A 26,823-nucleotide genomic window follows, 5' to 3' on the forward strand; every position below is an offset into this window, starting at 1 on the left:
ACTGTTCTAATTGTAAGTTGTCAATGAGCTGCCTTACTTTCTCAACAGTTTAAGGGAAAAATCTATGTTCTTGCCTTTCACAGCCTCTAGAGGACACTCACAGAGTTTAGCCTATGGCCTTTTTTCCTTCATCATCAAAACCAGAAACTGTATCTCTTTGGCCTTTCTTCCATCATCACTTCCTCTGACCTTCTTCTGCCTCCCTCCTCTACTTTTGTGGATCCTGGTTATTACCTTGGACCCACTCAGATAAATCCAGAATAATCTCCTTATTTTGTCAGCTGATGATCAACCTTAAATCCATGTGCAGACTCAATTCTCCTTTGCCTTGAAACATAACATTCTTCTGGGAATTAGGATGTGGATAGCTTTCTGGGGGAGAGGATTTTCTGCCGACCATAGTCTTATCACCGGGCCTTGTTTATTCTTAAAAAGTAGGGTTCTGGGTTTTTTTTTGTTTTTTTACTATCACTGTTCTGGAAATGGGTATGACATTGAAACCTCCACAATAGTGAGGGTTAGGTTATTGCCTAGCAGACCCAGACATTTTCTGCTTATATAGGTCAAGTAGCCCTTTAAGAGGCTACTCAACATTCCCAGGTCATAAGTATTTATTTCATTTCTAGACATTTAGCATGAAGAACTAACTCTTTCCTTTCACAAATATCCTGCTGGGCTACCCATTTGTCACACCTTATCAGGAGCCTTCCCTGGTGGCTCAGGTGGTAAAGTGTCTGCCTACAATGCAGAAGACCCAGGTTCGATCCCTGGGTCAGGAAGATGCTCTGGAGAAGGAAAAAGCAACCCACTCCAGTACTTTTGCCTGGAAAATCCCATGGATGGAGGAGCATGGTGGGCTACAGTCCATGGGGTCGCAAAGAGTCAGACATGACTGAGCAACTTCACTTCACATCAGAAGCCAGAGATCAAGAGAGTTATGTGTTCCATAACTCTCAGTCCAAAAAGTAGAAGGGTAGAGAAAGTGGCGGAAAAGGCAATGGCACCCCACTCCAGTACTCTTGCCTGGAAAATCCCATGGACGGAGGAGCCTGGTAGGCTGTAGTCCATGCGGTCGCTAAGAGTCGGACACGACTGAGAAACTTCACTTTCACTTCTCACTTTCATGCATTGGAGAAGGAAATGGCAACCCACTCCAGTGTTCTTGCCTGGAGAATCCCAGGGACGGGGAAGCCTGGTGGGCTACCGTTTATGGGGTCTCACAGAGTCGGACACGACTGAAGCGACTTAGCAGCAGCAGCAGCAGAGAAAGTGGAGAGTGAATCTGGAGTAGTAAATAAGAAAATTTTAAGCTCACCAACTCTCACCATCAAATCCATCATCAACGCCCACTAAATTCGCCTTTTAATATCTCCCTACTTCTCCCCTTTACCACTGACACCCTCCAAGTCAGATGGTTTCATCAATTTTCCCTGACACCACTGTAATAATTTCCTAACCAGTCAACTTGTGGTCAACCACACTTCCCCACCTCCACATGACAGTCAACTTTTAAAATTGAAATATGTCTCATTCATCCCATTTCCAAAGGACTCATGTCTTTCTGCTGCTCTGAAGATAAACTCCTCAATCCGTGGCTTCCTACCTACAGCTCAGCTTTAGCTGAAACCTTGCTTCCCACATCTGAAATTTTTACCGTAGCCACATTGGCCTCACTCTGGTCGTTGATGTTCTCGTGTTCCTGTCTTTTTTCGGGCATTTGGATGCATTGTTTTCTCCACCCCCTCTGTTCTTTCTCCCTTTTCAGCAATTCAGTTTCCATTCCCTCTTTGGATGGTAAGTGTTCCTTTCTGAGTTGTCAGATTATGTAGACATCCACTATTGTTTTTTGCCTCCCTACACTCTTTACTGTCTTTTCTGTGTCCCGCGGAAGGTTCCAGGAACTACATTGCTCAGAATCACCTTTCCCGTGTGATTCTTGGTGAGAGTTGGCTAAGGAGTAGTGCTTTCAAGAGAGTTGGAAGTCAAAAAGAGGGAGCTCTTTATTCTCTGAAATCGAATGCAGGGAGATCAAACAGCAAAGACAGAGCTTGGCTTTGATGCCTTTTGGAAACTATCAGTAGCTTCTGAAGACGTTATGGGAGAGAACGGAGATGTGTAGATGAGTAATTATGTGTGTTCATGGAAGCTAAGGGTCCAAGTGGAAAGAACATCATAGAATATAGGTTCTAGAACATACTCTGTCACTGACCAAGTGACCCTAGATAAATTTTTTGAAGAGTTTTTATTCTCTCATTTTCAAAGAGGTTTTTGTTGTTGTTGTTGTTGTTGTTGTTGTTTCTTAGCCATGAGTAGGAAAAACTACGGCACATGTGAAGTTGCTATAAAGTGAGTGATACTCAGTTTACCTCAGTTCCCTTAGCTGTGGTAGAAGGGTCCATTCTGCTTTTGAGCCCCTAGGCTGACATCTCGTAATGATTCCAGGAGATTTCTGGATAAGAATTTGTTTAATGAGGTAATTGCCTAGTGGTCCAGTAGTTATGACTGCTTAGGGTCTAGGTTTGATACCTGGTCTGGAACTGAATTCCTGCTTTATGAAGTTTGTTCAGGCTTACATAAATTGACATTTTTACCACTTTAAAGCTTATTTAAACTAGATGAGTCTGTCACTCTAGTTTTGAAACCAAACTTCCCTAAACTCAGGGCATTCATGTTTTAAAAATATTACTTAAAAATGAGCTCACATTCATTTTTTTCTTAACTGGCATTTTGTGTCTCCTTAATAAGACACGAGTCATGAGGAAGGGGTGATTTGCTAATATTGCTTGAGGGTAACTGGTCACTAGGATTTTGTGCATACTTTATCCTCCGCACCCCCACTATCTACCACCTCCCTAACTATCCGAGGAATCCATGACTTTTAGGGCCTGGCACACACTTCGTTGATTTGTCGCATGTCTTTTGTTGAAAACTGGAGTTGGTCAAGACAGGTTTAGGAACTGAGGTAAGTGGGCATATGGGTATGAAATTTTATGATTCCCTGGCTAGGAGTTGGGCTGTGTTTAATACTTGCTGGAGCTAAGCTGTCAGAGGCTAAAATTTCTTCCAGTGTCCTTGTTTTTTGTCTCCTCTAGTTTTGGGATTTCCCTACAAACTTCCCTGAAAAAAGAGAACTTTTCAGGGTCAGTCAGCTGTGAAAGTAAAAAAGCGACAGTGTTAGTCGCTCAGTTGTGTCCGACTCTGTGAGACTCCGTGTACTGTAGCCCACCAGGCTCCTCTGTCCTTGGGATTTCCCAGGCAAGGATACTGGACTGCGTTGTTGTCATTCCCTTCTCCAGGGGCTCTTCAGACCACTGGAAGCCCCAGGGAAGCCCTTTGCCCTGGAGAAGAAGCCTTTATTATGGAGAATGCTCGGGGGCATTCTAAAATGGTTTCTTTCCCCTCCCTCTGCCACAGGCACCAGGTGGTTTTTCTTGGCTCTTCCCTGTGAGAACCTGGTGGGGTTCCTGAGCATAAAGCCCCCAACGACTGCAGCCCCAGGAGTTTCACTCTCACATTGGCCCTCCCTCAGCTCTCCAGCCATTCGTTCAAATTACCATTTACAGGTTCTTGCCAGTTTCTGATTCTAGCGGCTTCTGCTCCAGGGAAGCTAAACCCAGCTGTGAGTTCTTTCGGTTCCCTCTCTAAAGTTTGTCCTGAGACCTCAAGGCTCTGCTGTCTGCAGGAAATGTCATTGATTTTCAGTTTATTCAGGTTATTTTTTTCTTATTGTAGGGACATCTGAGCTCTTTAGATATCTGCCCTTTCTTTTAAAAACTGTATGGTTTTTAAAACAGTATGGTAGAAGTGCATTGTGTCTCCAAGGGAAATAAGTATTTTAGTCCCTTTATCTCACTGAGTGTTGATATTTTATTATAATTATATGTTAAAACATAGAAACATAAATTTAGACCTAAATTCCATAGGTCTATAAGTCTATGGTTCTTAACCAATTTTTGGTTACAAATATATTTTATAGATATAATGCATTTGTAAATTACATTAAACCCTACAAAAATACTAAAACTTTAATCAGCTGTATCACTTTAGGATCATGTGATTGAACCAGAACAGTTTTGATAGGCTTCACAGAAGGAAGATAGAGTTGGTTCTGATGCTGTACTTGTCTGTTTATGTATTTTAACTTCAATAATACTTCTGCAGAAAAGTTCTGTTCAGTATAGAGTTATATAAAATGATAGTTACCATAAAAAGTCTTCCTTTTTCCTATTGATGATCATCAAACAAAAACTCTATTAGCATGTAATTTTTCAATATTGATTTTGATGAGGTTCTTTTGATAATTATTTAAGACATTATATTCACATGGAGAGATGTGTCCAATGTAATGTTATTAAAACTTTTAATTATTAAAAGAATAAGTAGATAGTAAACATTACTATCTAATTATTATTTTGAGTCAAGATTAGGAAAAATGTTATCTTTGTGCAAATTTATCACATAAATATATGGTATCGTGTACCTTATAACTAATGACCTGTTACATTCAAATGTATCACTTTATGAACATAAAGTATGTCTTCCTTTGAATTCAGCTTGCATTCCTCTAACACAAAGAACTCTATGGGACTCAAGTAAGTTTTTTCAACCCATTTATTTAATTTTGAAACTTTATTTGAACATTAGGCATAATGTTATAATAGTCTTTGTGCTAGACATATATTCCATAAGCAACAAAAATGAAGTCAAAGAATCGCATGGCAGTAACTGATGAGAAGGCAGCTATTCTGATGATCTGGACTTTGTCCGTGTTTGTAGTTTGTTTTCAAAATAACATTTGTCATGAAGGTGACTGATAATGCATACACTGATCTCAGACTGAGACAAATGTATATTTTTGCTGAGTTTTGAAATCAGGTTAATTGGGTGTGACTACCAGCTCTGATGACTTATATCTCTATGATCTTGACAAGTTTACTCAATGTCTAAGCTTCAGTGTCTTAACCAGGAAAATGACCTGACAAGGTTGCTGTGAATTCAAATGACTCAGTGGATGTAAAGATCCATTCCCTCCCCTCTTTTCTTTCAGTGAACCATTAGTTTGACCTAAACATTTTCTCCATGTTCCCTGATAAGGTATCTTACATATACTGCTAAGTCACTTCAGTCGTGTCTGACACTGTGACCCCACAGACGGCAGCCCACCAGGCTCCCCCATCCTGGGGATTCTCCAGGCAAGAACACTGGAGAGGGTTGCCATTTCCTTCTCCAATGCATGAAAGTGAAAAGTGAAAGTAAAATCGCTCAGTCGTATCCGATTCTTAGTGACCCCATGGATGCCATCTTACATATATTAAGCCCTAATAGATAATATCATGGAATATAATATATTATGTGATACCCTGTACACACTTGCAGAGATTTTTTTGTTTTAAATGAATGACTAGATTGACTGAAGAATGTGGAAATATCAAATAGAAAAGTGGTTACTATTGCTAAAGTAGAGATGTATACCAAACAATATTAATAGAGACATCCTAGAAATATAGCCCACTTTAAAATAAATGAATCTTATTAGGAAGAATTTTAGAAAGTTGGTGTCTTAGATTGTTTTTTACTGAGTCTGACTTCTCTGATCACATAGTACTGACAGGGGTATCCAAATTTAGCAATAGACTAAGGAATTCTTAAACTCTAGACTTTTTTTTAAAGACCTCAAAAGGACCATAGTCTATAATAAGATGTATATAGCAGCAGTCCCTTCGTGGGTCACAGCCTTGTGGCTAAGGGGCTTACTCGGTGAATCTATGAGCCATGTCACACAGGGCTAGACACTCAAGGCAAGTCTGGCTTTGTCTCTTATGGGGCCACTTCTCCTTTCTCCTTGGTCCTGATGTGGACAGGGTTTGTTTGTTTCAAGTAGGGATAGGCTGACAAGATTGCCCTTCACCCCTCAGAGACACTCTGTCCCGACCCCTTGCGTAGGGGTCATCTCACACTCTGGCACTCATCTCACAAGCTAGCAAAATAATGCTCAAAATTCTCCAAGTTAGGCTTCAGCAGTACGTGAACTGAGAACTTCCAGGTGTTCAAGCTGGATTTAGGAAAGACAGAGGAACCAGATATCAAATTGCCAACATCCACTGGATCATAGAAAAAGCATGAAAATTCCAGAGGAACATCGGCATTATTGACTGTGCTAAAACCTTTGACTGTGTGGCTCACAACAGGGTGGAAAATTCTAGAAGAATTCTGTGTGGAAAATTCTTGAAGAGATGGAAATAGCAGACCATCTTACCTACCTCCTGAGAAATCTGTATGCAGGTCAAGAAGCAACAGTCAGAACCAGACATGGAACAATGGACTAGTTCAAAATTGGGAAAGAAGTACATCAAGGCTGTACATTGTCACCTTGTTTATTTAACTTAAATGTAGAATACATCATGCGAAATGCTGGATTGGATGAAACACAAGCTGGAATCAAGAAAAATTATCAATACCTCAGATATGCAGATGACACCACCCTTTTGGCAGAAAGTGAAGAGGAACTAATGAGCCTCTTGATGAAAATGAAAGAGGAGAGTGAAAAATTTGGCTTAAAACTCAACATTCAAAAAACAAAGTTCATGGCATCTGGTCCTATCACTTCATGGCAAATAGATGGAGAAATAAAGGGAACAGTGACAGAATTTATTTTCTTGGGCTCCAAAATCACTGTGGATGGTGACTTCAGCCATGAAATTAAAAGATGTTTGCTCCTTGAAGAAAAGCTATGACCAACCTAGACAGCATATTAAAAAGCAGAGACATTACTTTGCCAACAAAGGTCCATCTAGTCAAAGCTATGGTTTTTCCAGTAGTCATGTATGGATGTGAGAGTTGGACCATAAAGAAACCTGAACACCAAAGAATTGATGGTTTTAGACTGTGGTGTTGGAGAAGACTCTTGAGAGTCCCTTTGATTGCAAGGAGATCAAATCAGTTGATCCTAAAGGAAGTCAGTCCTGAATATTCATTGGAAGGACTGATGCTGAAGCTAAAGCTCCAATACTTTGGCCACCTGATGTGAAGAACGGACTCATTGGAAAAGACCCAGATGCTGGGAAAGATTGAGGGCAGGAGGAGAACAGGATGAGAAGAGATGAGATAGTTGGATGGCATCACCGACTTGATGAACATGAGTTTGAGTAAGCTCCTGGAGTTGGTGATGGACAAGGAAGCCTGGCGTCATGCAGTCAATGGGGTCTCAAAGAGTTGGACATGACTAAGTGACTGAACTGACACAGGGCTACTTAAGATGATGGGTCCTGGTGAAGAGTCCTAACAAAACATGGTCCACAGAAGGAGGACATGGCAACCCACTCCAGTATTCCTTAGAGAACCCAATGGATGAACAGTGTGAAAAGACACAAAGATATGACTACAGAAGATGAAGCACCCCGGTTAGAAGGTGTCCAATATGCTGCTGGGTAAGAGTGGAGGGCAATTATTGATAGCTTCAGATAGAATGAAGCAGCTTGGCCAAAGGAGAAATGACACTCAATTGTGAATGTTTCTAGTGGTGAAAGTAAAATCCCATGCTGTCAAGAACAGTATTGTATAAGAACCTGGAGTGTTAGGTCCTTGAATCAAGGTAAATTTGATGTGGTCAAGCAGGAGATGTCAATATTGAGCATTGGCATCGTAGGAATCAGTGAACTAAAATGGATGGAATGGATTAATTTAACTCAGATGACCATTATATCTACTACTGTGGACAAGAATTCCTTAGAAGAACTGGAGTAGTCCTCATAGTCTACAAGAGAGTCCAAAATGCAGTACTTGGGTGCAATCTCAAAAATGACAAAATGATCTTGGTTCATTTCCAAGGCAAACCATTCAACATACCGTAATCCAAGTCAATGCCCCAACCACTAATACCAAAGAAACTGAAGTTGACTGGTTCTTTGAAGATCTACAAGACCTTCTAGAACTAACACCAAGAAAAAATGTTCTTTTTCTCATAGAGATTAGAATGCAAAAGCAGGAAGTCAAGAGATACCTAGAATAACAGGCAAATTTGGCCTTTGAATACAAAATGAAACAGGGCAAAGGCTAACAGAGTTTTGTCAAGAGAACACACTGGTCATAGCAAACAGCCTTTTCCAATGACACAAGAAATGACTCCATATATGGGCATCACCAAATGGTCAATACCAAAATTAGATTTATTATGTTCTTTGCAGCCAATTATGGATAAGCTCTATACAGTAAGCAGAAACAAGACCTGAAACTAACTGTGGCTCAGATAATCAGCTCCTTATTGCAAAATTCAGACTTGAAGAAAGTGGGGAAAACCACTAGGCTATTCAGGTATGACCTAAATCAAATCCCCTATGATTATACAGTGAAGGTGATGAATAGCTTTAAGAATTAGACCTGGTAGACAGAGTGCCTGAACAGAAGTTTGTAATATTGTGTAGGAGGCAGTGACCAAAACCATCCCAGGGAAAAGAAACGCAAGAAGACAAAGCTGTTGTCTGAGAAAGCTTTATAAATAGCTGAGGAAAGAGAAGTGAAAAGCAAGAGAGAAAGAGAAAAATAAACCCAACTGAATGCCGAGTTCCAGAAAAATAGCAAGGAGAGATAAGTAGGCCTTCTTAAATGAACAATGCAAAGAAATAGAGGAAAACAATAGAATGAGAAAGACTTGAGAGCTCTTTAAAAAAAATTGGAGATACCAAGGGCATATTTCATGCAAAGAAGGACATGATGAAGGAGAGAAACAGTAAGGACCTAACAGAAAAAGAAGAGATTAAGAATAGGTAGCAAGAATACACAGAAGAAATAAGCAAAAAGTCTTAATGACCTGGATAACCACAATGGTGTTGTCACTAACCAGAGCCAGACATCCTGAAGTGTAAAGTCAAGTGGACCTTAGGAAGCATTACTATGAACAAAGCTGGTGAGAGTGATAGAATTCCAGCTGAGCTATTTCAAATCCTCAAAGATGATGCTGTTAGAGTACTGCTCTCAATATGCCAGCAACTTTGGAAACTCAGCAGTGGCCACAGGACTGGAAAAGATCAGTTCTCATTCTAATCCCAAAGAAGGGCAATGTCAAAGAATGTACAAACTACACTGCAATTGTGCTCATTTCACATGCTAGCAAAGTTATGGTCAGAATCCTTCAAGCTAGGCTTCAGCAGTTTGTGAACTGAGAACTTCCAGATGTACAAGCTGCATTTAGTAAAAGACAAAGAACCAGAGATCAAATTGCCAGCATCTGAAATTTATAGAGAGATTATAGAGAAAGCAAGAGAATTCTAGAAAAACATCTACTTCTGCTTCATTTACTGCACTAAACCTTTGGCTGTGTGGATCAGAACAAATTGTGATCTTAAAATTCTTAGAGATGGAAATACCAGACTACCTTACCTGTCTCCTAAGAAACCTGTATGCAGGGCAAGAAAGCAACAGTTAGAACTGGATATGGAACAACAGACTTGTTCAAAATTGGGAAAGGAGTATGTCAAGGCTGCATGTTGTCACCATGCATATTTAACATATTCTGTTTACATCATGTGAAATGCCAAGCTAGATGAATCACATGCTGGAATCAAGATTTCTGGGAGAAATATCAACAACTTCAGATACGCAGATAATACCACCCTTATGGCAGAAAGTGAAGAGGAACTAAAGAGCCTCTTGATGAGGACGAAAGGAGAGAGTGAAAAGGCTGACTTGAAACTCAGCATTCAAAAAACTAAGATCACGACATCCGGTCCTACTACTTCATGGAAGATAGAAAAGGAAAAGGTGGAAACATGACAGCTTTTATTTTCTTGGGCTCCAAAATCACTGTGGACAGTGACTGAAACCGTGAAATTAAAAGATGCTTGCTCCTTGGAAGGAAAGCTATGGCAAACTGAAACAACATACTAAAAACCAGAGACATCAGTTTGCCAACAAAGGTTTGTATAGTGAAAGCTATGGTTTTTCCAGTAGTCCTGTACAAACATGAGAGTTGGACCATAAAGAAAGCTGAGCACCAAAGAATTGATGCTTTCAAACTGTGGTGCTGGAGCAGACTCTTGAGAGTCATTGGACAGCAAGGAGATCCAACCAGTCCTTCCTAAAGGAAATCAACCCTGAATATTCGTTCTTCCTGATTGGAATATTCAGTTCTTCCTGATTGGAAGAACTAATGCTGAAGCTGAAACTCCAATACTTTGACTGAAACTCCAATATTTTCCAATGAGTTTGGAAAATACCCTGATGCTGGGAAAGATTGAAGACAAAAGGAGAAGGGGGTGGCAGAGGATGAGATGGTTAGATAGCATCACTGACTTAATGGGCATGAATTTGAGCAAACTCCAGGAGATAGTAGAGGAAAGAACAGCCTGGTTTGCTTCAGTCCATGGGATTGCAAAGAGTTGGACATGACTTAACGACTGGACAACAAAAACATGTAGAAGCAGATAAAAAGAAAATACAGTGAGTTCTGATGTTAGTATCCAGGTCTTCTCCTAGAATCTGGTGACCAAGTGTGGTCACAGAGTAGCCTTCATGTTGGTCTAGCCTGGGTTGACGTCTGGGATCCTATTCTTGGCTCAAGCTGCCTGGCCAGCATTTGTGCTTCCAGCTTCATTGCCTGTTACTATTGCTGTTACACTGCTACTTTCTTTTCTGCTTTCTTTTTTCAAGCACTGTGCACTATTCCTGGGTTCTCTCTACTAGGGGTTAGTGTTCTGTGGTGCCAGTGGGCATGGCAAGGACATTTGGACCATCTCTTGATAGAAAGTAGGATCCCTCCCTCTTTGAGCACCATGAAGTGCCCATGAAATATAAACTAAACACTTTTCCCCAAAAGATTCGAATCTAAAAATTAGCTCATTAGTATATTTTTTTACATGTCTTATTGGAACTGGAATGTGATTAAATAAATGAGATTAAAAAATATGTAAAACTCTGACAGGTATGGAAGATGAAAGTCATTCCTTTGTTCTGATCCCATGCCCGAGACCCCTTTCTTCTATTATACTTCTCAGGAAATAAATAACTTTTTAGATGCTCAAAGGGATCTACAGAAATTGCTAACATCACTATAGACAGAGCTGAAGTGAGCAGTAAGGGATTGCTGCTTTTACTTGGTGGGTATCCTTTCCTACTCTGCTTTGTGTTTGAAGCTAGAGATAAGGGATCTAGGGAAAAGGATTGAGAAAAACAAATCACTTAGACATAGAGTCTTCCCTCAAGGTTATACAGTATGAAAGATCATGAGTATTAGTGGAAGATATTGAGATTAATGGAAGATTAATAGGAATGAGAATATTATAGAAAGCAGACCTATCTTACAAAAAGGAAAAGATTAATCTTCCATATGTTATGCACGCTGTTACAATAACCCCAATTGTTTTTCATTTGACTTCTCTTTTTCTTCTGTAATGTCCTAGATGGAAAGAGGAATGAGTTATCTGACAAATTTAGATTCTGCAAACTTGTGCACTGAGAAGAGTACTATTGAAATACGCTGTTAAGAAAGATTTTCAACATACAAATGTGTCATTTCCTTTCTTCGTGTGCTGTGCTGAAATATTATGTGATAAAGGTTTTAGGTTTCAATTGTTACAAGAGGGAAGTAGATAAATCGGTGCTGCCGTCTTTAGGACATATGGTAAAAGTTTTACTTGTGTTTTCTCCCAAATTGCTTCTGTTGAATATATGGGTCTACTCCGTATTTTTGTGTGTCTACATGTGTGTGTGTGTGTGTGGTATGAGAGAGCTGTTCACATATGTGATCAGTAATTTTTGGTACAGTTTTTTATCCTATCACTAATAACTTGTTTTGATTGTTTCAATGATAAATAGAGATTTCTGCTAGGTTTTCTGTGGGTGAAAAAATGTATATATGTGCACAAATATATATGAAATATATATATATATATAATATATATTTTGTAAGTTGAACTAGCAAGAAATTTTGGGCATATAAATGTGCATGTTTTGTTGCAAATTATTGGCTTTACTCAGTGTGATTAAATATATTTTAGTCTAATCTTAGTTTTTACATAATACTTTTGACTTCAATCTAATACTTTTATTACCTCTGTTGCTCATATAACAAATATTGGTTGGGCATCTACTGTGTGAACTTTCTAGATGTAAGGAAGGGATATAAAAAATAAAAGTCTCTGTCTTCAGGAAAATCAAGATCTAAGGCAAATTGGCATAATACAATTTGAGCACCATAAAAGTGGTGTGCAAGTGCTATATGTAACTACTATGAGAATACAGGAGAGGCCAAAAGTACTTCAAGAGGAGAAAGAAGAATCTTCGTGGAGCTGTTAGAATTTACATTCATCTCGAAGAATGGTTAAGAGTTACACAGCATAAAATGCAATTAGCATTCTCATTAGCCATGTGAAAATAGTGATAGAAAAGTCATAAAACTGAGATTATAAATGTTTTATACGGGAATTAGGAGCTGTTTTTCTGGTCGTACACTGCCTACCTTCAGGTCCCAACTTCCCCGTTCACTAGTTGTCTAACATTAACTGGATACTTAAATGTTTTAGGCCTTGGTTTCCCAGCTTGTAAAATTGAGAACATACCTCATGGTGCTGTTGTGAGGATGAAATAAGAAAACTTCATATAAAAAAAAAAAAGATGGTTTAAAATAATGGTGATTCATTTATCTGTGGTTGTCTATGTAGCAGACAATTTATAAAAATTATTTTTAATCCTCATAATAATTTTTAAATTCTTATTATAACCATATATGTCTGTGTGTATATAGATATATATCTGAGATATCATTTAGCTCTCACTAAAATCTAAGTGATTCTAAAATAAACATTGTTACTGAACAGTGGTGAATTTGGTTTAAAACATAAGTGACTCTCTGTAAATGTGTACAATCTTTTTAAAGAGAAGTCAGACAGTGGATACTAAGAAGTTTGAGATAGTATTCCTGTTATCTGATAGTTCATCATATAATGAATTAGCCTAAAGAAACATTTAGGCTAAAAAGAAGAAACCTAAGTTATGCAAATATTTCCAGCAGCAGCATCTGTATCAGTAAAACATTGCCCTTCAAAGAACAGGGAACATATCTTATTTTGAAGAATTATAAGAAAATGGCTGCATAAATAAGGTACATATAGTCAATGAATTATTATGTGGCCCATCATTTTAAACTTGGAAAAATAGTTTCAAGTATAGAGATACTGATATGAATTTAAGGGAAATACATAAAACCAGATGATAATGTACATTATAGTATCAATTTGTAATGTGGATACACTCAATTTTTTTCTTTATTGGGGTGATGAAATGATAGAAATTTTGTCCCAACTTGTCTTCAATAGTGTTACATTTTTATAATAAAAACAGGAATAAAGAAAAGTATGTTTCCAAACAGAATAATACTGAATTTCTTTCATTAAGGTTTTCCTGTTGTAGCTTCTATAAACTTTTCACCCTCTTCATGAAGAGCTGATACTGCAGAGAGCCGTTTCACTTCTCATGAGAACGTGATTTTAATAGATTACATACACTCAGAAGATTTCGCAGTTCTTTGTCAGTGCATTGACATTTGATAGGAAGCTGTAACATTATGTGAGGTTACTTTTTCTTTTAACTTTGGAAAAAGCAGTTTAAGGCTCATTTGTGTGAATTGTCCGCTGGCTTCTAACAAAGCCTCAGTGTATGTTTTCCAACATTCCTAAACAAACAGCACTGATAGAGTAAGGAACTGAAGGAAACCAGTAAGTCTAACAAATCCCTCGGAGGCAAAAGTGGGAACCTCGGGGGTGAGATTTTTTGTTTCAGTTTCCTGTTGACACAGGATTCAAAGAAAAACCTTTCATTTTCCAATAGATAGCAGTACAGGTTTTTACATTTCTGCATTTCACTAATGCAAACTTTCCTTGAAGCATTACTCCAGGTATAAAATCCAGTCATCTTGCAAACTATTTTGTCTTTCATTTATTTGTGGAATTTCTCCTAATGTTCTTATGTACATGATGAACACCTACTAAGTGACAAGAACTCTATTCATTGAACCAAAGAGATAAAAAACCCTGAATCATGACTCTAACTTGTGTAAGAAGAGACAAATAATAGACAAGATAAATAAGGGAAATGCATTTCATGTTGGATGGTGATAAGTTGGGGCTGGGGGGCAGATCAAGGCAAGAAGGAGAAGAGGAAGTGAAAGAGGTAGGTTGCCATTTCAGATCTGATGCTGGAGAAAAGTCTGTCTGAGTGAGTGAGATGGGAAGGTATTTATAGTATTTGAGCAGAGTGATACAGCCTGACTTACTTAAAAAAATTATTTATTTTAATTAGAGGCTAAATACTTTACAATATTGTAGTGGTTTTTGCCATACATTCATAGGAATCAGGCATGGGTGTACATGTGTTCCCCATCCTGAACTCCCCTCCCACCTCCCTCCCCATCCCATCCCTCAGGGTCACCCCAGTGCACCAGCTCTAAGCGCCCTGCCTCATGCATTGAACCTGGACTGTCGATCTATTTCACATATGGTAATATACATGTTTCAATGCTATTCTCTCAAATCATCCCACCCTCACCTTCTACCACAGAGTCTGAAAGTCTGTTCTTTACATCTGGTTCTCTTTTGCTATCTTGTATATAGGGTCATGATTACCATCTTTCTAAATTCCATATATATGCATTAATATACTGTATTGGTGTTTTTCTTTCTGACTTACTTCACTCTGTATAATAGGCTCCAGTTTCATCCACTTCATTAGAACTGATTCAAATGCATTCTTTTTAATGGCTGAGTAATATTCCATTGTGTATATGTACCACAGCTTTCTTATCCATTCGTCTGCCAATGGACATCTAGGTTGCTTCCATGTCCTAGTTATTGTAAACAGTGCTGGAATGAACATTGGGATACACATGTCTCTTTAAATTCTGGTATCCTCAGTGTGTATGCCCAGCAGTGGGATTGCTGGGTCATATGGCAGTTCTATTTCCAGTTTTTTAAGGAATCTCCACACTGTTCTCCATAGTGGCTGAACTAGTTTCCATTCCCACCAACAGTGTAAGAGGGTTCCCTTTTCTCTATACCCTCTCCAGCATTTATTGTTTGTAGACTGTTTGATAGCAGCCATTCTGACTGGCATGAGATGATACCTCATTGTGGTTTTCATGTGCATTTTTCTGATAATGAGAGATGTTGAGTGTCTTTTCATGTGTTTGTTAGCATCTGTATGTTTTCTTTGGAGAAATGTCTGTTTAGTTCTTTGGCCCATTTTTTGATTAGTTTGTTTATTTTTCTGGAATTGAGCTGCATGAGCTGCTTGTATATTTTTGAGATTAATTCTTTGTCAGTTGCTTTGTTTGCTATTATTTTCTCCCATGCTGAAGGCTGTATTTTCACTTTGCTTGTAGTTTCCTTCACTGTGCAAAAACTTTTAAGTTTAATTAGGTCCCATTTGTTTATTTTTGCTTTTATTTCCATTACTCTGGGAGGTGGGTCATAGAGGATCCTGCTGTGATTTATGTCAGAGAGTGTTTTACTTATGTTTTCCCCTAGGAGTTTTATAGTTTCTGGTCTTACGTTTAGATCTTTAATCCATTTTGAGTTTATTTTTGTGTATGGTGTTAGAAAGTGTTCTAGTTTCATTCTTTTACAAGTGGTTGACCAGTTTTCCCAGTACCACTTGTTAAAGAGATTGTCTTTTCTCCATTGTATATTCTTGCCTCCTTTATCAGAGATAAGGTGTCCATGGGTGCATGGATTTATCTCTGGGCTTTCTATTTTGTTCCATTGATCTATATTTCTGTCTTTGTGCCAGGACCATACTGTCTTGATGACTGTACCTTTGTAGTATAGTCTGAAGTCAGGTTGATTCCTCCAGTTCCATTCTTCATTCTCAAGATTACTTTGGCTATTTGAGGTTTTTTTTTTTTTATTGTATTTCTGTACAAATTGTAAAATTATTTGTTCTAGTTCTCTGAAAAATACTGTTGGTAGCTTGATAGGGATTGCATTGAATCTATAGATTGCTTTGGGTAGTATACTCATTTTCACTATATTGATTCTTCTGATCCATGAACATGGTATATTTCTCCATCTATATTTGTGTCATCTTTGATTTCTTTCATCAGTGTTTTATAGTTTTCTATAGTTTTCTTTTGTTTCTTTAGGTAGATTTATTCCTAAGTATTTTATTCTTTTCATTGCAATGGTGGATGGAATCATTTCCTTAATTTATCTTTCTGTTTTCTCATTGTTAGTGTATAGGATTGCAAGGGATTTCTGTGTGTTAATTTTATATCCTGCAACTTTACTATATTCATTGATTAGCTCTAGTAATTTTCTGGTGGAGTCTTTAGGGTTTTCTATGTAGAGGATCATGTCATCTGCAGACAATGAGAGTTTTACTTCTTCTTTTACAATCTGGATTCCTTTTATTTCTTTTTCTCCTCCAAAACTATGTTGAATAGTAATGGTAAGAGTGGGCACCCTTGTCTTTTTCCTGACTTTAGGGGGAATGCTTTCAATTTTCCACCATTAAGGATGTTTGCTGTGAGTTTATCATATATGGCTTTTATTATGTTGAGGTATGTTCCTTCCATGCCTGCTTTCTTGAGGGTTTTTTTTTTTATCATAAATGGATGTTGAATTTTGTCAAAGGCTTTCTCTGCCTCTGTTGAGATAATCATATGGTTTTTATTTTTCAATTTGTTAATGTGGTGTATCACATTGATTGATTTGCAAATATTGAAGAGTCCTTGCATCCCTGGGATAAAAGCCACTTGGTCATGATGTCAATCTGACTTACTTTTGAAGAGGACCATTCTAGAAGCTGTATGGAAAGTAGAATGGAAAGATTAACATGAAGCTGAGAGACCTATGAAAAAGTGAAAGTGAAAGTCACTCAGTCATGTCTGACTCTTTGCGACCCCATGGACTATACAGTCCATGGAATTCTCCAAGCCAGGATACTGGAATGGGTAGCCTTTCCCTTCTCCAGGGAATCTTCCCACCCAGGCATCAAACCCAGGTTTCCCACATTATAGGCAGATTCTTTACCAGTTGAGCCACCAGGGAAGCCCAAGAATACTGGATCTTCCCAACCTAGGAATTGAACTAGAGTCTCCTGTATTGCAGGTAGGATTCTTTACCAACTGAGCTATCAGGGAAGCCGGAGAGACCTATTGGGAGCTATTAAGGTAGCCCAGGATTGTAATAACAAACAGATGATATAAATGAGTGGCATGCCAACATCAGAAACCCTGGAAGAAGAAAAGTGCCATATTCTCCACTCAACAGACTTTAGTGTTCATCTCACTTTCAGCTCTCTGTACCTCTGTTGTCCCCATGTGGTCATTCAGTCTAACCCACTTGTAGGCATTTATTGGAGGGTTTTCTTTTTCAAAGATTTAAAATCTACCCAAAGAAACCATAGTTTGAAATCCAGTAATCTAAAAGATGTATATTATCATCTAAAGCCCATAAAAGATAGATCGAAGTGTAAAGGCCTAAAGAAAAACAAAACTGAACTTAGTCTCTGTAGTAATGCCCAAATATTCAACAAGTATATATCAAGCATAGTCTATACTCCAGATTGCTTGAAGCTCTGGCAATGTAATATTGAACAAAACTAGACATGGTCCCACCTCTTCTGTAGCTCACAGTCTAGTGAGATTTATCAGATTTAAAATTTTCAAAATTTTGCAAAAATATTTTTTACAAAGAAATTCCCATCTAGAAGACTGAGTAATATAAGGATGTTTCCTTTGTATGTAAGTGAAAATGGAGTCATAATATCTCAGCTATTGGGACCAGAACCAGAGTCAAACACATTGAGAAGGGACCTGTGAGCAGACTGACAGGAATATATTTCTAGGTGCATTAGCAGGGGTACCTAAAGGTATACTTGGCTGTTGAGTTGTTAAGACTCTGGGCTTCCAATGCAGGGAATGTAGGTTTGTTCCCTAGTCAGAGAGCTGAGATCCTGCATGCCATGGGATACAGCAAAAAAAAAAAAAAAAAAAGTAGACTTTGTGAGCCCATCCTTTATAAACTGAGTTCAAATGTTAAAAGCTTTGCCAGAGTCCCAATGCTTTGAACTGTAGTTTGTTTGTTTTTTTTAATTTGAAGATATTTTATTACACTCAAAGGTTTTCCATTCCTTTTATTTATAAACTCTTACTAGTCAAAAAGAAAATAAATAATAAAAATCTGTCTCTTCAGGAAACTTTTAACAACATAGTTTTGCTTTATATGCTTGTCAATTTTAAATTATTACAATTTAGATACATTCAGTCATTACATGATACCATGATACCAGGAAGGTCAGCCTTAAAGATATCAATAATGTCTATACTGGTAAGTAAAATAATGGTAAAAAATGGTATTTCAATTTCACCTAAAAAAAAAAGCAAACAGATTCCAGTTTGTTATTGATGGGAATACAGACTTATCTTCTTAATCTTGGATATTAAATATTTGGACTTAAAAAAATAAATATTCCTGTTCTCTCAAATAGTGGCTGACATTGTCTTGGGAGCAGGCTGCAGTTTTAAAAAGAATTTAGCTGTTTCATTGTCATCTCATTTTTGAAAGTCATGTTTTTGATTTGTTTCCCATGGCAAGTAAAAAACTGTCATCCAAATCAAATAATAGAGTGAATTAAAATGGGGGGAAATGGCAGGAGAGTCTGGGTCTGAATTAATCAGTTTGGTTTCCTATAATAGTGTTCCCCGATAATTGTTTATTTAGTTTCACCTCTGCCTAAGAAAAGGGGATGTCGTTCTAACTTCCCCCTCTGCCAGCTTCCTCCACAGTGACTGAAGCATTTAAAGAATACACTCCTTGGTTAGATCGACTGGACTTACAAAAAACTAAAACCGATTTACAGAATGATGTATGTACAAACTACAAAATAAAATAACTCCTTGGAGATACATATTTTTTAATATATTGACAGGAGTTGCCACATCCTTATTTTCAGTACCTCTTCCCAAAGCAGGATGAACATTTGCATATGAATGATTGCCCATTTTCTGGAGGAGATAAGAGTTCAGTGTCCTGAAGTTGCCAGGGTACACAGTTGCAACTTCAGCTGTGTTAAATCCATAACTCAGCATTAGAGAAAATAAACAATGATCAGAAGATGTTGGCTTTATGCTAAACTTATCAATCAAATGAACTGAACTGTTTCCAAGAAAAAGTTATACAGCTTCTTTTGACAAATGTTCTTAAAGTTGTGGTCTTCAGACTGGCAGCAGCAGCATGACTAGAAAACTTGTCTGAATTGCAGATTGTGGTTGTTGTTTAGTCTCTAAGTCATGTCCAACTCTTCTGCGACCCCATGGACTGTAACCTGCCAGGCTCCTCTTTCCATGGGATTTCCCAAGCAGTAATACTAGAGTGGGTTGCCATTTCCTTCTCCAGGGGACCTTCCCTGATTGGGGATTGAACCCCACGTCTCTTGCCTTGGCGGGCAGATTTTTACCGCTGAGCCACCAGTGAAGCCTGCAAGTTGTTAATCCCTACCCTAAATATCAGAAATTTTGCAGTTAGGGACCATCAATCTGTTTTAAAGTAAGCCTTTTAAATGATTCTGATGCCTCTTAAAGAGACATAGATATAAATTGGGTCATAAAATATGTGTGTGTATGCTCAGTCGTGACCAGCTCTTTGCAAATGTGTTTTAAAAGGTACAAGCACATATTTGAGGTGCTGGCAATGTATACAGTGAGGGAAGCCTTGATAGGAAAATATATAATAACTTTTTTAAAAAAAGGGAAAGAAGGGAAAGGAAAGGAAAATAAAAACTAAGTTTGTCCTGTGGCTCCTTATCTTGTGACCGGATTTTGTTTTCTGTTTCTAAAGGGATAAACAGATGCCTTGGCAGAAGAAAATTTGGCTGATAAAGCTCTGATAAAAGATCACGGGAAATATTTGTTTCAAATTTTCAGCTACTACTTGTTCTAAGGGAAATTCTTTTTAACTTTTTAGGTAAACAGTTGTTTTCTGCCAGTTTGGAATTTTTCCTTTTTTAGCTAAAGAGAGCAAAGTTACCTCTCACTCTAAAAAAAACCCACATACTTCAGACACAAGTGTACATTTGTACATGGAAAAACTTGTGAGTGGGTTGCATGTAAGTCTGTCTTTTAATGTTGAAATGAAATTAATGGGTAGTTATAATATGTTGGCATATATATGACAGAGATGTATGTAAATTTAATTAATTATACTTGTTCCCTGGCTAAAATTGGACTTTAACTGTAAATTTCAATGTGAAACATGATGCCAAAGGGCCCTAGCAATTCTGTGTGTAATTAACAGGTTTTTCCATGTGTTTGATAGAAGTATGGCACAGTGGGATGACTTTCCTGATCAGCAAGAGGACACTGACAGCTGTACAGAGTCTGTGAAGTTCGATGCTCGCTCAGTGACAGCTTTGCTTCCTCCCCGTAAGTAGAATAAGGGAGGGTGCTCATGGACATTGTCCTTGGAGTTAGTGAGATTGTGTAAAATTATGGTCATGAGACTTACTCTATCTTCCTGGTTGGATCCAATCTTAGTCACCTGACAGATGGAATATCCCATATCCCATCTTGTTTGTATTGTGGTTGCTCCTTCTCTTTTTTCCTTCATTTTCCCCCTTTTCCTTATTTTTAAAATTTTCTTTACTTAATTTTTTCCTCCTTTTTCTGTTCAATTCCTCATAGAAGATTACTGAATAATACCTAAAATTTCATTTTAACTTGCAACCTGAAAACAAAATTTCCTTCTTTTTTGCTAAACAACAAAAGCGATGGCCATAGGAAAGAATGTTTTAATAGATGTTTTATTCACTTAACCAGAGAAACATCTTCTTCTACTAGTAAGATCCCCTCTATATCGAGTTAACTTTTCTACAATTAGCATCTCAACATATGAATTGCTGGTTCATATAAAGAAATAATACTAAAATATTAGTATATTCTGAAATATCCAGAGGATGGGCTTTACTGATCCACTCCAACGTTTAATCAAAGTGTGAATTTTGTTATTTCTTTTTTTTCAACTTGTATTCAAATCACAAGAGGCATCCAAATACAAAACTATTGAGGTAGAATGAGAAAAGGAAATTTGCATAATTACCATCAAAAGTAATGTTTTTCTTATTCCACTTAAAATCTGAAAATATATATATAATTATTAATATATGGTTGCTTGAGGAGCTTTATTTTCATCCAGAATGTTCACATTCCCATGTGAAACAGAAGAATAAAATTTATGTTTGCGTGTGTGTTGGTATGGTATCAGTATTAAAATTTATCAATGAATGTATCCAATGAGACAAGTATGGCTTGGAGAAGATAGTAACTTTGTCCTGGATGTTTAGTTAGTGGATAGATCAAATGTCCACAGCAATTTCTGTATTGACTTCTCCTTTTGACTGTCACTTTTACTTCCTGCTGAATAAATGAGAACCTATTTCTTGGTTCATTTTTTATTCCAGTAGGTTTGATACTAACCATATAATTGGAGATTTTAAAAAGTTTTAATTAAGTAAGATGAATAAGTTCTCTAACAGGAGATTGGACTTTTGTTTTTTAGATCCTAAAAATGGCCCAACTCTTCAAGAGAGGATGAAGTCTTATAAAACTGCACTGATCACCCTTTATCTCATTGTGTTTGTAGTTCTCGTGCCCATCATTGGCATAGTGGCAGGTACAGTACTCTAGTTCTGAAACTCATCTGGTAAATTATTTACTGCAGAAGCAGAAAGAAGCATTCAGTGTTTGGTATATGGCAAATTCGTAAGAATTTGAACTTCAGATCAAAAAATGTTCCTCAAATTTATTTCATAAAAAAAACAGATTCTGCAAAGTTATTGCATAAGAAACTTTAAATAAATAGCCTAGACAATGGAACTTTAAGATAAAAATATGAATATGTAAAGGTAAGATGGAAAGAATTGATCATTTCAGCAATGTTATCATCTGAAGTCCTATGAAGTTTTGATGATGCATCATAAATTTCATGGTAAGCATTCTAGTTGCAAATGTGAAGATATAAACATGATTGTTTATATTAGCAATGCCTAAAATATAAAAACAAGACAGTTGTTCTGGAAAAATACTTTTATTCCTAGTATTGAGAGCAGAAAGAAATATCCCTACAAGTCTTCAGAGGAAATCTCAGAAACTAATGACCTATCCCTCAGCAGTATTTGTCCTTTATATGGTCACATATTTCATGAGGTTTTATTTAAAACCTTTCTAAAAATGAACTGATAGCATTCTTTCAAACAAACAAACAACAACAAAAATAGAACACTTTGGTTGGGTCCTACATGATGTTTTTCAGGTGTATATTTGTTTTGAAGAGTTTGGCTTGAGTTGGGGATACATTTAAAGAGTTTATACAGGGATGGAAAGCTTGCATGTAACGTAAGCAAATTTATAAACATTATTTCCCTCAGGACCATTTTTGAGGGATTTGATTGACATTTGAATTTATTTGCCTTGTAGCTCCCTTTTTCTCTGAGAGTGACAAAATGTCTAGACACATGCTTGAACAAGAGATAGGCTGGGAGGAAGATGTGTTTTCATGCGCATGCTAATCAGCTTAACAAGGAAATGCTCCTGATATAAGGCCATACCTCCTCTGTCAAAAGGATATTCCAAGACAGAACCAAAATTTTACTAAGGAAGAAATGATAATGAAAGCAACAATGACTGTAATATCTTTGTAACATTTTTGAGCATTTACTATGTTCAGGCCCTGGGCTATACATTTTCCACAGATTATCTTAAGACACCTCACAGTTACCCTTGGAACAGACATATGCTTACCCTCATCATCCACAAAAGGAAACTGTTCAGTGATGGAATTGAAGTTCCTGCCATGACCCCTGACTCCTATCCTCTGTGGTCTACTATCTCCCAGTACAATCAGGTGTTTAGAACAAACTATGATTGGCCACTAAAAAATTAACTTGTTGTAACATCAGCCAGGAAAATATTTTCCGTATGTAAAAGCCAAATACCTTTTTGGATGTCAAAAACAAAAGCCAACCACAACCAATCAACCAATCAAACCAACCAGAGCCATTTAAATAAAAGAACCTGATGTGTCTGTCATTAAACAACAACTTCCTGATAACCGGGTTATCTATGTGTTGTTTATGTTTATGCTTATCAGTTTGAAGTGCTTACCTGAAAGATGCATCATTGTCTGGGATCATTAGCTATCAGCCAGTTAGAATTTGCGTAATTTCATCACTTTTATGGGGCTTCCTTGGTGGTTCAGCTGGTAAAGTATCCGCCTGCAACAAAAGAAACCCTGGTTTGATTGCTGGGTTGGGAAGATCCATTGGAGAAGGAATAGGCTACCCACTCCAGTATTCTTGGGCTTCCCTGGTGGCTCAGCAGGTAAAGAATCTGCCTGCAGTGTGGAAGGCCTAGGTTCGATCCTGGGGTTGGGAAGATCCTCTGGAGAAGGGAATGACTACCCACTCCAGTATTCTGGCCTGGAGAATTCCATGGATTGTATCTAGTGCATGGGGTTACAAAGAGTTGGGCACGACTGAGTGACTCACTTTCATTGCTTTTATGTAAACCGTGGCCTGCAGAACCAACCTCAGTGAATGCAACTTCTTTATACTTGGCCTATGCACAATGTGAACTGAAGTTTGAAAATATCAGGGTTCTAATCAGGTTCAAAATCTCCGGGCTGTTACCAAATGCTACCAAGTCAACACAGTTGTTCTAGGGTTGACAATGATTGACTTAAAGTAGTTTTGTTTCCTTAAACTGTAGCATGTACTATTAAGACTGACAAAAAGCTAAAAGTATTCAAATCTTGCAAGTTCACATGAGCACCCCAATTCACCAGAATTTAGATCTCCTGTGTTTATCATACTTGAATAATAAACAATTGATTATCCATTTACAGCTGTAAGTTTTAGAATTTTTCCAAAAGAAAGCTAAAATGCAATAAATTAACTCTACATAATAAAAAAATTAAAATGTAGATAAAATATATTCCTGTAATGATAGAAATTATTCTGTTTTGGCAAATATAAATCAGTAGATGAAATAAAATGTTGTGCATGAAAACTAAAGTGTCTTATGTACTGACAAATGTTTCTTAATTATAATCTTCTCCACAAGCTACCTTTTTTCCAAGAAGCTACTACATTTCTATTACAGTATAACAACATATAATAATGTCTCTGAGGAATAAGATAAGGTTAAGCCTAAGGTTAATATATATAAATTGCTGACAAACTGAAGATCCTTGAGCTCAAAATAATACAAATTTTTGGTAGAAGAAGGTATTGCCAACATGGAGGAGTATATGTGATCTGTAAGGTCAAATATAACCTTCTCCCTATTGTACAGGTCATAAAATTTGTCTCCTTTCAAATGTAAGATAGAAAAGTCACAAAATGCCATCTCTCTGATGATAATGAAAGAAATGAACATTTGAAAATATGAACTCTAGCATTCCATACCTAGATTTGCAGTACATGTATCTATATCATCTGTACTGCAATTAAATGTTTTTAAAGAAAGTAAGGATTAAATTAGGTTTCATTCAAGATTTAGGAAAACAAGCAATATTGCATTTTTAAATCTGTAAGCAAAATATAGCCTTTATTATCAGTTCATGTTGAACTTGATATTGAATAAAAATCTTTGGTCACATGCCATTTTATCAAATCAAATCTTCCCTTTCTACACTGTGAAGAGGTTTTGCTTTATCCCTATGAAATAAAAAGCATTTCTAGTGAAAATAAATATTATATGGTTGAATAATTAAATCAGTATGCCTATTAAAATAAAGTACAGATACTATCTTTCTCATGGAGCACCCAACTTCCTCCCAATTTTTTATATTACATAATATTAATTCCTGCTTGTATCAGTATTGGGCATGCAGATAATGAATCCAAAATATTAATAATAATTAAAAAAGGAAAAGTATCAAATGTATATTATGTGCCAGGGAAAGATCTGAGCACTTTACATATATCAGTTCATTTAATTATTTAAACACTGACTAGTAGTATCCCATTTATAAGGTAGTGAAATGATAGCCTGATTAATTTGCTCAAGGGCACAGTTTATGAAGGAAAGAGCCAGAATGGCTAATCCAGACAGTTCCCATCTAGAGCCTGTATTATTAACTGCTACCTGAAAAAGCAGTAATCATCATAAAATAAAAATTTTAAGGGCTAACTTAGAGATAATTTTTCAAATATTGTTAGTTAGGGTTTCTGATTGTTAAAGTCAAATTCCATTCCCAGTCAGTTTTCTATTCCCAGAGTTGCTCGAGCAGTGCTTTATATACAGTAGGTACTCAATAAATAAATCATGGAATTGGCAAATGCGTAAATGAAGCTGTCAATCCAAAACTTGTTCTCTACACTTAATTTAATAAATGTTACAAGATCCAACTAAGAAATATACTATTTTGTCCAAAGTATTAATAAAATAATGTATACTCAATATGGCCTCTGTTGTGTATTATATCAAAATATAGCCACATATTTTATTAAATCAAATAAGCTAATTTTAAAGAGAATATAACTAGGAACAAATAATATATATTTTTTAAAATTGTGATTTAATTGAATATGTAGTTTAATGCTTAATAAGAGCTACAATGACAGCCATCATCAAACACCTTCTTTAAGTGATAGTGGCGAAGACTCTGTAACTAAGATAATAACTTTCAAAGATAAGGCAGTTTAATTTGAGTAGTTTTCATATGTGCCATCTGTGTGCTATGGGATTTACATGCTTTATCTCATTCATTCTCAGCACCACTGTAAGACGGTTATTACTTTTAGGTCTTTGGGGAAGCCTAATTAAGAAGAAATATAACTTGCTCAGAGTAACCTAGTTAGTAACTAAGGAGTGGGACTAGATTCCAGAATCGGGCAGCTTGTTCCTATGTAAACACCACGCTCTCATTTGTATAACAGGTACCCTGAGCTCAGGGTGGAATTCAGGGCTTTTCATGTGTTACTTCAGTTAAGTCTCAAAACCTGTAAAGCTAATAACTATTGTCATATCACTTTAAAGAAAATTGACAGGTCAGTTATTGCTGTTTATATAGATATACTTTTAAACCATATGAAGTTACTCTTTACTGCTCAATAATGGTCAAATATGTAAAGTCTTATATATTCAAATTAATATAGATAAGAGACTGATATATATGTAGATAAAAGGTATAAATCATATCGATATATATAGAGAGAGATGAAACAATAAAATCTTAACCATCATTAACTAGAAATAAAATGGTGCTGAACATTTTCTTCATGGTGTTTCAATTAATGTATTATTTTATCTGCAAAAGTAATATTTATACTTCTCATTTTTGAAACCATAAACATACTTCTCTAAATCCTTTCAGAAGGATAATTAGCTTGTTTAGAGAACATATGCCCATTTGGGAATATATATTAGCAGCTCTCTATGCCCCAAACACCATTTAATAGAATGTTTATATTCAGGAAATAATTGCTCATAAGATGGTTCATCAAAGGGTTAAATATATTAGTAGAAATAGAAGCAAACTGAATATAGGGGTTTTGTTAAATCTGGCAGAACCACACATAGAATAATAATGTAGTTATTCAAATTACTTTTGTAAAACAATATTAAGTAATATGCAAGGGTCTTTATGATAGATGCAAATTGAAAGCTAGTTTCCAAATTATATATAAGCTCTTGATTGTATAATAATAATATGATAGTGGAATCAGAAATCTGATATGCATATACTAAAATGTTAGCACTTAATTCTGCACCATGAGATTAATGGTAAATTATTTTCATTACTCATATTTTCTAAATTTTCCTCTACAAGTATATATTTT

The 26,823-nt window shown here is 36.7% G+C and overlaps 1 protein-coding gene and 1 non-coding gene across 17 annotated transcripts in view; both read left to right on the top strand.

The window, feature by feature from the left end:
* Positions 1–707: 707 nt before the first annotated feature.
* Positions 708–780, top strand: TRNAC-ACA (transfer RNA cysteine (anticodon ACA)). The gene has a single exon. It is a non-coding gene; the product is annotated as a tRNA-Cys (tRNA).
* Positions 781–1,539: 759 nt separating this feature from the next.
* The window catches only part of MSR1 (macrophage scavenger receptor 1), an 85,097-nt gene continuing 59,813 nt past the window's right edge, over positions 1,540–26,823 (top strand). For 9 of the 16 annotated variants that reach the window (XR_015156323.1, XM_086380696.1, XM_086380700.1 and 6 more), the window contains exons 1-3: positions 11,554–11,614; positions 20,301–20,407; positions 21,540–21,653. Coding sequence is in view for 15 of the 16 variants with exons in the window: in XM_086380696.1 (XP_086236822.1) it covers positions 20,305–20,407; positions 21,540–21,653 (217 nt within the window). In the remaining variant the exon portion in view is untranslated. Of the gene's footprint in view, positions 1,795–2,767; positions 2,963–11,553; positions 19,950–20,300; positions 20,408–21,539; positions 21,654–26,823 lie in introns of those variants that run through there. The other 7 variants (XM_086380697.1, XM_086380703.1, XM_086380708.1 and 4 more) reach the window with 5 other exon arrangements.

This window comes from Bos grunniens, chromosome 27 (assembly GCF_055505025.1).
Source record: "Bos grunniens cultivar Pamir isolate PY7600 chromosome 27, Bosgru_T2T1.0, whole genome shotgun sequence".
Lineage (NCBI taxonomy): Eukaryota > Metazoa > Chordata > Mammalia > Artiodactyla > Bovidae > Bos > Bos grunniens.